The sequence below is a fragment of the Macaca nemestrina genome, chromosome 9 (assembly GCF_043159975.1).
Source record: "Macaca nemestrina isolate mMacNem1 chromosome 9, mMacNem.hap1, whole genome shotgun sequence".
NCBI classification, from domain to species: domain Eukaryota; kingdom Metazoa; phylum Chordata; class Mammalia; order Primates; family Cercopithecidae; genus Macaca; species Macaca nemestrina.
The window spans coordinates 30,225,980-30,238,690 of NC_092133.1; the positions used below are offsets into that span (position 1 = coordinate 30,225,980).

General features: G+C 50.6%; 1 protein-coding gene across 2 annotated transcripts in view; it reads right to left on the reverse strand.

Moving 5' to 3' along the window:
* Positions 1 to 14: 14 nt before the first annotated feature.
* Positions 15 to 12,711, reverse strand: part of LOC105478324 (programmed cell death 11) — a 54,387-nt gene continuing 41,690 nt past the window's right edge. The window contains exons 25-36 of one of the 2 annotated variants that reach the window (XM_011735466.3): positions 12,274 to 12,451; positions 8,567 to 8,623; positions 7,831 to 7,953; positions 6,764 to 6,886; positions 6,050 to 6,341; positions 5,781 to 5,897; positions 4,328 to 4,477; positions 3,843 to 4,090; positions 2,967 to 3,135; positions 2,260 to 2,413; positions 1,640 to 1,805; positions 15 to 938 (exon numbers count right to left, since the gene is read on the reverse strand). In XM_011735466.3, the coding sequence (XP_011733768.2) occupies positions 767 to 938; positions 1,640 to 1,805; positions 2,260 to 2,413; positions 2,967 to 3,135; positions 3,843 to 4,090; positions 4,328 to 4,477; positions 5,781 to 5,897; positions 6,050 to 6,341; positions 6,764 to 6,886; positions 7,831 to 7,953; positions 8,567 to 8,623; positions 12,274 to 12,451 (1,949 nt within the window). In that variant the 3' untranslated portion in view covers positions 15 to 766. Of the gene's footprint in view, positions 939 to 1,639; positions 1,806 to 2,259; positions 2,414 to 2,966; positions 3,136 to 3,842; positions 4,094 to 4,327; positions 4,478 to 5,780; positions 5,898 to 6,049; positions 6,342 to 6,763; positions 6,887 to 7,830; positions 7,954 to 8,566; positions 8,624 to 12,273; positions 12,452 to 12,711 lie in introns of both variants that reach the window. The other variant, XM_011735465.3, reaches the window with a different exon arrangement.

The window sequence follows — 12,711 nt, forward strand, 5'->3', positions numbered from 1 at the left end:
AGCTCTCAAGACACTTAAAGCTCTGCCAGAGAAAACTTTTAATTCCCTCAGGACCAAGCCAAAAAAGAACTGGCTTCAACAACTAGCTGGGTCTGTGCTGGCCTCCAAGACCTTGAATAGCCCAGATATGGAGAGGTTAGGTAATGTGGCCATGGTGGGCGTGGCATGAGATATCATCAGTTCACGCCAACACCCGTGGCTTTCCTCAGCAGCCCAGGTTTCTCCATTTTCTCCTCTGGGCTCTGAATACGTCCTCCTGTCCCAGACTCACAGCCTCCACTAAAGGGCAGAAGGTACCAGTGGGGCTGAGGCTGAAGGAACACCCAGAGACTCCAAGATAGGAGGGGAGGGCCACACCCTGGAGCCTACTGACCCCCTCTGGCTGGACTGACAGCCTGCCAGGGACAAAGCAGGATCCTGACCACAAGACCCTCGGGAGTAGCCCCTCCACTCTTGCTCCCCAGAGGACTCCCCTGGAAGAGGGACCCTCAGCTTTTCTGGGAATCCAGGGGCCTGCTGCCCGCAATCCCCAAGCGGCCTCAGATAAGGAAAAAGATAACAAGTTGGTACTGAAAATAAAGCAAGCAAAGAGGAATTAAAAACAATCTCAAATTCCTTTTCATCCTGACAGGATTCCCCCAAGGGTGCTGCAGAAAAAGCAGCATTTAAATAGCGTCCTGAAGCAACAGTCTTCCAAGTGCCCAGGCACTCGAGATGGAGCCGGGCTGGCCCACTGCTGACAGTGTCCGGCGGAGCTGGCCGGCCACTAGTCCTCCAGCACTGAGCTCTTGGCCTCCACATACTCCAGGGCCTTGGCCTTGACTGCCTGCACATCCTTCTCTGTGCCATGCTGCTTCTCGTAGTCCAGGTAGCGCTTGAAGAAGAACTTCATTCTCTTGGGGGCCAAGCTCAGATGAATGACCCGCTCAAAGATGTCCCTGTTGAGGAAAAGCAGAGCGGCATTTGCCTCTCAGTACCAGGCCACATGCTTCCTGGCGAGCACTCACCCACTTGCTCTCAGCCCTGGAACCAGGACCCTCTCCCATCCAAGACTCCCACTTCTACCATTATCCTTATTAATCCATGATGAATTCCCATGATGCCCTAGGGAGAGGCACTATCACCCTCATCTTCCAGATGAGCAGACGGACACCCAGAGGTAAGGGACTTCCCTGCCTAAAGCCACACAGTGATCAGGACAAAGCTACTGGGATGGGGGACACAACAGTGAGACACATACATAATGAGCTTTTCCAGGAGAATAGCTCAGCTCACTGAAGGGCTTGGGGGAGGCACCTGTTTTTTGGACCTCAGTCTACTCATCTCTAAACCCTCCCTGTCTTGTGGAGATGCTGGGGTCAAAAGCAAGAGAATGCCTGTGAAAGTGGTCTACAATGAGAGCCAGGAACAGTTAATTATGAGAGAAACTCGAGTCTCTTGACCAGGCTACCTCCTACCAATGCCAGCCTTTGAGGCAGAAAGAAAAGTTGAAGAAGTGAATGTCACTGGGCCTAAGGCATCACGTCAAGCTGGTTTTCTAGATCAAGTAAGAGGGCTGGGATGCTGAGAGCTGCTGTGGGACCAGTGCCTACCACGCCCTCCCCTGAGGAACTCGGCCTTGGCCGGCTGCCCCACTCACCGGACGGCCTTCTGGCTGCCGTGCTTGATGGTCATGTCAATGTAGACTGACCAGACGTCTGTGCGCTTTGGGTAGGTGCTCAGCGTGTTCTCAAAAATGGCTTTGGCTCGCTCTGCATCCCCCAGCTGAAACTCAAGCTGGGCAAACTTGGCAATGACATCCACATCTGCAGGGAGAGGATGACGGCTCAGAGACCCAACAAGCAGACAGCCTGCCTCACCACAACACCGTGTTCCGCAGGGTCAGCATGAGCCTGCCTCCCTGCTCTTGGGTCCCAAGACCCAGGCTGTGACAAGAGGGACAAAGCCCCAAAAGGAAGGTGGGGTGGGTTTGGGGCCAAATACACAGATGGGCACTGCAGATACACCACTCTCTGGGCACAGAAGAGGTGGGGGATCCCAAGGGCAACAGAACTAGTGCTAACTGCATTTTGTTCCTCCATCTTTTGGAGCCTGGCATTTGAAATGTAACATGCACTGTTATGCTCAGGGGCACAGAATCGACAGGCAAGAAGAAAGCCCTCATAAGGCTCTCCTGACTTAGAATAAGCAATGCCAGGGCCAATCCCTACTCCGATCTTGGAGTGCTCATGGGCTTAGGAGCTGGGAATGAGCACTCACGCTCCTTGCTGGGCAGGCACTCCAGGGCTCGCTGCAGCACGCGGTGACTGGCCCCAGCCTGGCTCCTCCGCAGAAGGAAGGCACCGTATTTGATCCACACAGCTTTCTCCTGCCGGAAACGCTTCAGCATCCGGTTGTAGAGTTCACCAGCTTCCTGTGGGAAAAGACAAGGCATGCTAAGGAGAGTGTGATATTACAGAGGGGACAAGAGAGACGAGCAGCAACACTCACAAGAAGCTAGACTTGGGGCTCCCAGACACACTCTCAAGGCCTAATGCTACAGACCTGAGAGGAGCGGGAGGGAGGCTCGGAGAAGGGCACAGTGGACAGGGGAGTCCCTGCTGATCCACACCCACAGGAGGGCGGTCCTAGCCTAGGAGAACATGAGAATGACAAGCGGGAGGGAGAGACGCCAGAGCGGATGCTGGGCCGGGACGTCCCCTTCTGTCTGTGGTGCCCTGCCAGCAGCCCAAGGCAGACACACCAGGGGTCCACTGCCCCTTCGCTTCCAAAGCCACTCCCTCACCTTGACCCCGCAGGCCTGAAGAAGAGGTGAGGGAAATGACTTCTCTTACTTGGAAGATGGGGAAATTGGGGCCCCGATGTTCGGTGGCAAGCCCAGAGCAGGACTGGACCCAGAACTGGCTCTTCCCTGAGACTGTGGCCCCTGGGACTCCCAGGAGTTCATGTGTGGCCCAGCCTCCTACCTGGAATTTCTCTGACTTGGCGTAGATGTCAGCCAGGTGGAGAAAGACTTTGAGAGGCTCATTGTACTGCACGGCTCGCTCGAAGACCTTGGTCAGGGACTCCTGAGAGCCATACATGTTCTCCAGGTTCAGCAGAGCCACCCACACGTTCAGCTTCTCCTGCTCCTCTCTGGAGGGAGAGCAGTCAGCACATGAGCTCCACAAAAGACCAGTGAGCCTCCCGCCCCATCCAGGGAGACCCAGGAACCATCTCCCCCTCCCAGGCTCTGTGTCCTCAGATCCCACCCCAAATGCAGACTCTTAAAAGGCTGTGTCCCCACCACAGCTCCCACAGTATTAGGAACCCCTGCTCCCACCCCAATGGCTGGGTCTGAGGCTCTCCTGGATTCTGCCTCCATTCCTGGAAAGGATGCCCACCAGATCCCAAACAGGCCTGAGGTTTGGGCTGGACGCAGTGTCCTGGATCTGATTCTCTCTTCAAACTAAGAGGATGAAGCAAAGGACTGCCTTCCCTCTTCATCAGACCTCAAAAACTCCCTCTCTGTTTGGAAAACCACCTACAGGGATCTCCCCCAGGTATGTAGTGAGCTCTTTTCTTACTGTGCTTCTGCTCAAACTGGTTCCCTCATATAAGTGTACAGACTCTTGTGAAGGTTAACCTTAGCAGTTTCAGAGAAGAGGACTATAAAATATAAATGAGTGGATCTGTTTCACAGATGGCCACACCTATGGCAGAAAGCCTGGGGACCCATGGGCCCCTGGTGGCAGCCACCCAAAACGCTGCTGGCCTGCCTAGGAGGAACTACCCCACAGGCTGAGACACCGCCCAGCCCAGAACGTGCGGAGACACAGTGTTCCCTGGGGCAAAGCTGAGACCTGAAGGAGATGGTCTTAAGGGCCCTCTCGGCCACGGCACGGGCCTTCTCGATCTCCGTGGCCTGCAGGTGGAAAGCCATGTACTGCAGCCACAGAATGGAGCTGTTGGGGGAGCTGAGCACTAGTCGGTCAAAATCATCCGCAGACTCTGGCTGCCGCCCAGGATCCATCAGCGCCTCCTCAATGCGGGACAGCTCCTTCTCTGCCTTCTGCTTCTCCAACTCCCTTTCTTTCTTGCTTTTCTTTTTCTGCTATGGAAGGCAGAAACACAGTGAATCATCTGCTCCTCAAGGCCTAGAGGAGGGCTGTGGTGGAAGCCACAAGCTGGCTGGGCAGCCCAGGGCTCTATAGTCTCCCCCTGGCCTGGGAATGGCCGCTGCCCCCTCCCCTACCCACCCAGGAAGACACCCAGCCTAGGAACAGAGCACAAGAGACTGACACCAAGGGGTCCCTGCAAAAAGGACATGCCCTGCAAAATACAGCACCATGGCTTGGTGTGGCTTCTCATCCTCCTCGCTGTCTGAGCTCTCTGCTAGAGGTGGCAAGGCCGGGGTCAGAGAGTCTAGTCCCACATTCCAAGCGAAGCCTGAGGACAGCTGCAGCCGAGGCACTTCTGCGGGCTTGGTTTGCTTCTCCTGGAGGAACACAGAGGTGCTGAGGAAAGCACTTGGCTTAGGCTGCTCCCTGTTTCCCCGCCCCAGCCCACCTGGAGGAGCACAGACTCCTCACCAAGCCCAGAGACCCTTCCTCTCCTCTCCTCTCCTCCAGGCCATGCCAGGCCCCAGCCCACTGGGGCAACGTTATAGCAGTGACATAAACGTTTAAGTAAATACATTTGTTTAGGTAACAAAATTTTCACACACACACATGCATATGCATACCCGTATATAAAATAACAATAGAAGCCAGGAGTGGTGGCTCATGCCTGTAACCCTAGCACTTTTAAGAAGCTGAGGTGGCTGATCATTTGAAGTCAGGAGTTCAAGACCAGCCTGGCCAACATGGCGAAATCCCCTCTCTACTAAAAATACAAAAATTAGCCAGGCATGGTGGAGCATACCTGCAGTCTCAGCTACTCGGGAGGCTGAGGCATGAGAATTACTTGAACCCAGGAGGCAGAGGTTGCAGTGAGCTGAGTGCACACCACTGCACTCCAGCCTGGGTGACAGAGCGAGACTCTGTCTCAAAATAATAAAAACAGGCCGGGCGCGGTGGCTCAAGCCTGTAATCCCAGCACTTTGGGAGGCCGAGACGGGCGGATCACGAGTTCAGGAGATCGAGACCATCCTGGCTAACACGGTGAAACCCCGTCTCTACTAAAATACAAAAAAAATTAGCCAGGCGAGGTGGCGGGCGCCTGTACTCCCAGCTACTCGGGAGGCTGAGGCAGGAGAATGGCGTGAACCCGGGAGGCGGGGCTTGCAGTGAGCTGAGATCCGGCCATTGCACTCCAGCCTGGGCAACAGAGCTAGACTCCGTCTCAAAAAAAAAAAAAAAAAAATAATAATAATAATAATAATAAAAACAAAAATAACAGTAGAGCTGGGACAGAGATATGACAAGAATTCTGAGGGTGGCAGGGAGGCCCTGCCCAAACAGGTATGAGCCATCCCATACCCAGTCCTCTCAGCCTAGGTATTACTATTCTCATCTTTTGGAGGATACAGGCTCAGAACAACTCAGCCTCCTCTTTATCTGCCCAGCCTCCTAATTTAATTCAGTTCCACCCAATAAACATTCCTTAGAATTTATTTTATGCAACCTTCTCTGGGTAAAAAGGGTCCCTTGTCCTCAAGTTGCTGATGGTCAACGGAGGCAACTGACAGCCCCCACTTTCATATTTTATAGGAAGTGAAGTAAAAGAGGACGAGGTGGAGGACAGCCCAGCTCTTCCCTTGCCTGGAACAGCCTTTCCCCTCCCTGCGACATTGCCCTCACCTTGGGCAGCACATTCGTCTCTTCTGCCTCCTCTTTTCCCTCCCGATAGTACACGTCCATAAGGCTGTCGTCCTCCTCTGACGGGCCGGCTTTCTTTGGCTTCTTGCTCACTCTTTCCTGAGAGGCCAGGTGGAAGAATGCCTGGGAGCATCCTCCTGCAGCCCCAGGCGACACCCTCCCTCTGCTCCAGCGGGTGCCCCGTCCCCATGCCCTCGCGGCTGTCCCTCCAGGAGGAGGACAGGCAGCCACAGCCCTCCGCAGGACCTCACCTGCTCACTCCCAGACTCCCGGCGCTCCCGCCCGCCCCGCTTCTGCGCCTGTGGCTTCTGGGGTTGTTGCTTCTCCTTGCTGGGCAGCTCCACCTCCTCCTGCCCCTTCTGGTTCTTCTTCTCGTTCCTTTTCTGATTTTTCTTTTCCCCTTTCTGGTCTCTCTCCTCAGCCTCTGTTTTCCTCTCCTCTTGCTTTGGAAGTGGCCCTTCCAGGGAAGCAGAAAGCAAGTCTGGCTTCCCAGTGTCTCCCGGGAGGAAAGACAGCTCTACCAGGTTCTTCTGGTGGTTAAGGCTATGACAGAGCGAGACAGGGGGAGGTGAAGACACCATAAAAAGCAGAGGGCACAGCAGGCAGCCCAGGCCTTCTTCCTCCTGATCAGCCCACGATTCCGGGCCCTGCCCCATCTGCCTTGGGAGTTCATTCAATATCCTCAAGAATGATTTGCACAATTTTTCATGCTTAGTAGAAAAATACAGGGAGTAGATATGATGCCCCCTCCTCCATCCCCAACAACAGGGGCTATGCAGAGATGAGTTACCACCTGTTTTCACAGGCACTGGGGGAGAAGGCTCCAAACAAAGGCCTTTTACTCATCTGAACACCACTACGCAAGCCATTGTGTTTACAGTTCACCCTGAAATCTCCTCCCAGGGCTCCTGGAGAAAGGGATTTGATTCCCATTACAGAGAGAGCAAGAACGGGAAGGCACCTACCGTAAGACCCTGGCTGTGAGCAGCTTCCCTTCGGGGAGGTGTTTGTTATAAAGCGCTTTCTTGGACGGGCTGTGCTGGGAGACATATGAGTACCGAGCCAAACCCACAACGGAGGGGCCAAGGCTAAAAGGCAAGAGGCAAGAGTCCTGTGGTCATAAATGCAACAACAGAATTCCAACCAGGCCTCGGGACTTCACTCTCACAGGGACTCAAGTTGTGACAAGGATTTGTGACAGACATAAGTTGCTGGCATTCAGCAGGATAAAGTGGGCTTTGTAAACTAGAAAAAAATCATCAAGCATAATGAAGATATGATTGAGGGCATTTTTTACCCCACATCATGGCATCACAATATATAAATCACAAACTGCTAGGAGAAGAGGAGAAAGTGCAGAAACAGCATGGCAGGGAAGGCTGCAGTATCCGGTGCTTGTAAACATGAGGTGATTTCACAGAATGAATACTTACAAATCATGATCAAACAGTACAACAGAACGTCCACATTTATGTATTTATTTTTAAATTTAAATTTAATTTTTTTAGACACAGGGTATCACTGCCTCTAGGCTGGAGTGCAGTGGCACAATCATAGCTTACTGTAACCTCAAACTTCTGGGCTCCAGCAATCCTCCTGCCTCAGCCTTCCAAGGAGCTGGGACTACAAGCTCATGCTACCACACCTGGTTAATTTTTCAATTTTTTTGTGAGACATGGGGGTCTTGCTTTGTTGCCCAGGCTGGTCTTGAACTCCTGGCCTTCAAAGCAATTCTCTCATCTCGGCCTCTCAAAGTGCTAGGATTACAGGCGTGAGCCACTGTGCCTGGCCCCAGATTTATTTAGAACAGAAATTAGAAATGCCATATTCTTTGTCCAAAACACCAAATAACTAATAACACTTGTTTTAAAAGTATTAGAAAACTTGGAATTTTAAAAACTAGGGGGGACTCATAAACTCTCCTCCCTTTATATTCCCATCAAAGAAGTTGACTGAGGAACACATGGACCCCAGAGCAAGACAGGCTCAGGGAAGGCACTTGGGTCCGGGTGTAGACCCCCACTTCACTCACCGAAAGAACACACCATGTGGCTGGATGGACCCCACGTAGCCCCTCAGAAGCTGCCCTTCCTTAATATCCTGGATGGAGTTAATCTCTGGATCTTCTACTTTGCTTTTCGTCTCCGGGTTTGTTCTAAAGGAATAAAAGGTTTACATGCACATCTTTAACCCCCACTGTCCCATGCCACCCCAATATACCTGCAACCATCATACTTAGTAAATAAGAATATGACTCTGGACCTATCAGTAGGATATAACCTTTAGAGCCCCACTCTACTGTCTCCTAACATCTTGCCAGGCCGGAGGCAGGTACCTGGGAGCCAGCTATATAGAAATGGGGAGAGGCAGACCAAGCCAGAGAGGTCAAACCTAAAGCCTTGGCCTCATTAACATCGATGTCTAACCACAGAGCAAGCTGACCTCAAGCCAACTCCATACATGGCACACTCACCCCTACAATGGAACCCTGGAGGCTAAAGCATCCCCCCTCACCAGGACAACCATCTGCAACCTTGGACACCCACATTTGGGTATCTGACCCTTTCCCTGGGAAACAAGAGCCTGAGCAGACAGGATTCTTACGGCAATCTGAACAGCCTCAGCTTTTCTGGGTAAAAGAGGTTCAGGATAAAAAGTGATGAACAGACAAGGTGGGAAGCCCAAAATTCCGTGTCAGATACATGTAGCCTCCCCTCGATCCTGAGTGGGTCTTCCTCCCTTCTTGTTCCAACAACACAGAAACCCACCTGGATGATCGCAGTGACAAAGTCAATACGCTGTCTGCAGTGGACAGGATGTAACATCTGAATGAAGGCAAAAGAGAAGGAAACACTCAATTTTCAGCATCGGTGAACAGCAAAGGGCCTCAGCTTCCTCTCCTCCAGGCTGACCAATAGGCACAAGTGAGGGGACAGGAGACTTTGGTCATGTTTTTTCATTCTGTTGAAAACCTGCTGAGGGACTCTGGACAAGTCACGTCACCTCTGTGGGCTTCAGTTTACTAGTCTATTACATAGAAATAACACGACCCACTCTTCTTGGGGCCAGGTGTAGTGGCTCACACCTGTAATCTCAACACTTTGGGAGGCCAAGGGAGAAGGACTGCTTGAAGCCAGGAGCTCAAGACCAGTCTGGGCAGCAGAGCGAGACCCTGTCTCTACAAAAAAATTTTTTAAAAATGCCAGGTGTGGTGCCACACACCTGTAGTCCCAGCTACTTGGGAGGCTGAGGACAGAGGATTGTTTGAGCCCAAGAATTTGAGGTTGCAGTGAGCTACGATCACACCACTGCCCTCTAGCCTGGGCAACTGAGTAAGACCCTGAGAAAGAAAGAAAGAGAAGGAGGGTGGGAAGGAGGGAATAAAAGAAAGTCTCACAGAGGCATACGGTATGTCCTTAAAAGAAGAACAAGCTCTGTGTTAGATCCTGAGAATGTTTGATCTCAGCAGAGAGACACACTAACCCCAGGAGAACATGCCCAAGGGATCAGCTAGGTACTACCGCAGACACACAAGAGCAGTTCAGAGGAGGCGGCTTAGCAAGGCTTCCAGGAGGGACAGCAGGGTTGCATCTGTAAACATTTCATCTAAAATGGCAATTAGTAGTCCCAAACCGTAATATACAGTATCTTAGAGGTAGAAAGGATCTCAGCAACAATCCCCAGTCCAAATTTTCCCACGACAGATGTCTGCCTTTGATAACTTGGCATCACAGCCGTCAGAGCGGGACAGGGCCTCAAGGGGCAGTCTACCTTTAGGCAAGGAATTTATCGTAGGCTTGGCCACAATAAAACACATTTAAAACCACAACCTCATTATCTAAACCTTAAGAGAAACCAGACTCTAGGACTCATTCTTTGTCTTCTCTCAGGCCCTGGGCATGTCTGTGCTGTGCAGTGGTTATCAGTGGTTGAGAATTTAGGCAGGTAGGTGCTGGTGGCTGGGACAGCTGAGACAGGAGAGGGCAGTTATTTTCCAGTCTCTGCCTCCAAGGGCATCTACTCTACTGTCAGTTGACTACTGGATCCAGCTGAAATCTGTCTCCTCAAGTTTAGTTTATTCAGGCTATTAAAACAGTCTTTAAAACTCGAATTGGCTGGGTGCGGTGGCTCACGTCTATAATCCTAGCACTTTGAGAGACCAAGGCAGGTGGATCACTTGAGCCCAGGAGTTTGAGACCAGCCTGGCCAACATGGTGAAACCCTGTCTCTACTAAAAACAGAAAAATAAGCCAGGTGTGGTGGCACAACGCCTGTAATCCCAGGTACTTGGGTGGCTGAGAATCACTTGAACTCAAGAGGCAGAGGTTGCAGTGAGCCCAGATTGTGCCACTGCACTCCAGCCTGGGTGACAGAGCAAGACTCTGTCTCAAAAAAAAAAAAAAAAACCCAGAGCTAAGATTGTGACATTGCACTCCAGCCTAGGCAACACAGCGAGACTCTGTCCAAAAAAAAAAAAAAAAAAAGAAGCCGGGCGTGGTGGCTCACACCTGTAATCCCAGCACTTTGGGAGGCTGAGACGGGCGGATCACGAGATCAGGAGATCGAGACCATCCTGGCTAACACGGTGAAACCCCATCTCTACTAAAAATACAAAAAATTAGCCGGGCGTGGTGGTGGGCGCCTATAGTCCCAGCTACACAGGAGGCTGAGGCAGGAGAATGGCGTGAACCCAGGTGGTGGAGTTTGCAGTGAGCCGAGATTGCGCCACTGCACTCGAGCCTGGGGGACAGAGCAAGACTCTGTCTCAAAAAAAAAAAAAAAAAAAAAAAAGAAAAAGAAAAAAACAAGAGACCAATTTTTGCTGAACCAATGGCTAAGATACAAATTTAAAATATCCAGTGCCAACAGTGGTATGAGAAATGGACAGTCATATTTACTGTTAGTGGGGACATAAATTAGCGCAGTCATTTTGGAGGGCATGTAACCCATCAATTTCACTTCTAGGAATTTATTTACCAAACATACCTGTATTAGTATCCAAATATATGCAAAAGAGCCAGGCACCATGGCTCACGCCTGTAATCCCACCACTTTGGGAGGCCGGGGTGGGCAGATCACCTGAGGTCAGGAGTTCAAGACCAACCTGGCTGACATAGCAAAACCTAGTCTCTATTAAAAGTACAAAAATTAGCCAGGCGTCATGGCACATGCCTGTAATCCCAGCTATTTGGGAGGCTGAGGCATGAGAATTGCTTGAACTTGGGAGGAGGAGACTGCAGTGACCTGAGATCGCGCCACTGCAATCTGTCACAGTTAAAAAAAAAAAAGACTGTGTCTCGCACCACTGCACTCCAGACTCTATCTTATGCCACTGCACTCTAGCCAGACTCTGTCTCAATTTAAAAAAAAAACAAAAACCAAATATATGTACAAAGATCCTTCAACATTATTGTCTATCAAAAAACAGTATTGTCTATCAACAGAGAATTGGTCACATAAATTTCAATTAAAAAAAACCCAGAATACTAAACAAACGTTTTAAAATAAGGTAAAAGGACAAAACAGATTTTAATATATTAGCATGGAAAAGGAAAAAAATCCATGATAAACTTCTATGAGAAAAAAACAATATATGGCTCAAGCCTGTAATCCCAGCACTTTGGGAGGCCGAGGCGGGCGGATCACAAGGTCAGGAGATCGAGACCACAGTGAAACCCCGTCTCTACTAAAAATACAAAAAAATTAGCCGGGCGCGGTGGCGGGCGCCTGTAGTCCCAGCTACTCAGGAGGCTGAGGCAGGAGAATGGCGGGAACCCGGGAGGCGGAGCTTGCAGTGAGCCGAGATCCGGCCACTGCACTCCAGCCTGGGCGACAGAGCGAGACTCCGTCTCAAAAAAAAAAAAAAAAAAAACAAAAAAAAAAAAAAACAATATATAAAATGATATTCTATTATTTATTTATTTTTATTTTTTTTTTTTTTTTTTTTTTTTTTTTTTTTTTTTTTTTTTTTTGAGACGGAGTCTCACGCTGTTGCCCAGGCTGGAGTGCAGTGGCGCGATCTCGGCTCACTGCAAGCTCCGCCTCCCGGGTTCCCGCCATTCTCCTGCCTCAGCCTCCTGAGTAGCTGGGACTACAGGCGCCCGCCACCGCGCCCGGCTAATTTTTTGTATTTTTAGTAGAGACGGGGTTTCACTGTGATCTCGATCTCCTGACCTTGTGATCCGCCCGCCTCGGCCTCCCAAAGTGCTGGGATTACAGGCTTGAGCCACCGCGCCCGGCAATATTCTATTATTTATATAAAGAAAAACTATATATATGCATTAAAGTCTAGAAAGATAGAAGTCAAAGTACATAATGGCAAAAAGTGGTAGAGAAACAGAGAGGTGACAGAAATTTTCATTTTCTATTTCATAAACCTGTTTTTTCTGATAAAAAGTCATGTATTACAACGACATTTTAAAAAAAATACACCAATTCCACAGACAGGTGAAAAGAGAAAGAACACCTGGCTCACCTGACAACCTTTTGAGGGACGAAGTCTTCCAGGGGCGTCTCGGAGTAGGAGTCACTCACGTGAAATATACTGACTGTTCCTATCTTCCCAAAGGGGAAGGAGACGGTCAGTCCCTCATTGGGAGTCACCTTCACCACTCGGCCCATGGCCACTTCCCCTTCCTCAAGCTTGTGAGGACCTGGTGGAAGAACCAACCTGATTCAGGGAAGAGGAAATGAGCTAAGGGAGGAGCAGGAATGCTGGCCACACACAGGCTGGGGATGGTGGAGGCTGCCCAGACTTGGGGTATCCGGGCTGAATGATCCAGAACCATCTAGACTGAGATCACCCTGTCATGCAGCCAAGAACCCCAGGGCCAAGTGGTAGACAACTCTTTCCCACAGACTTGAGAAAAACACCTGTGTAGGTAAAGGTAACTCAGAGAGTAGCGAAGTAACT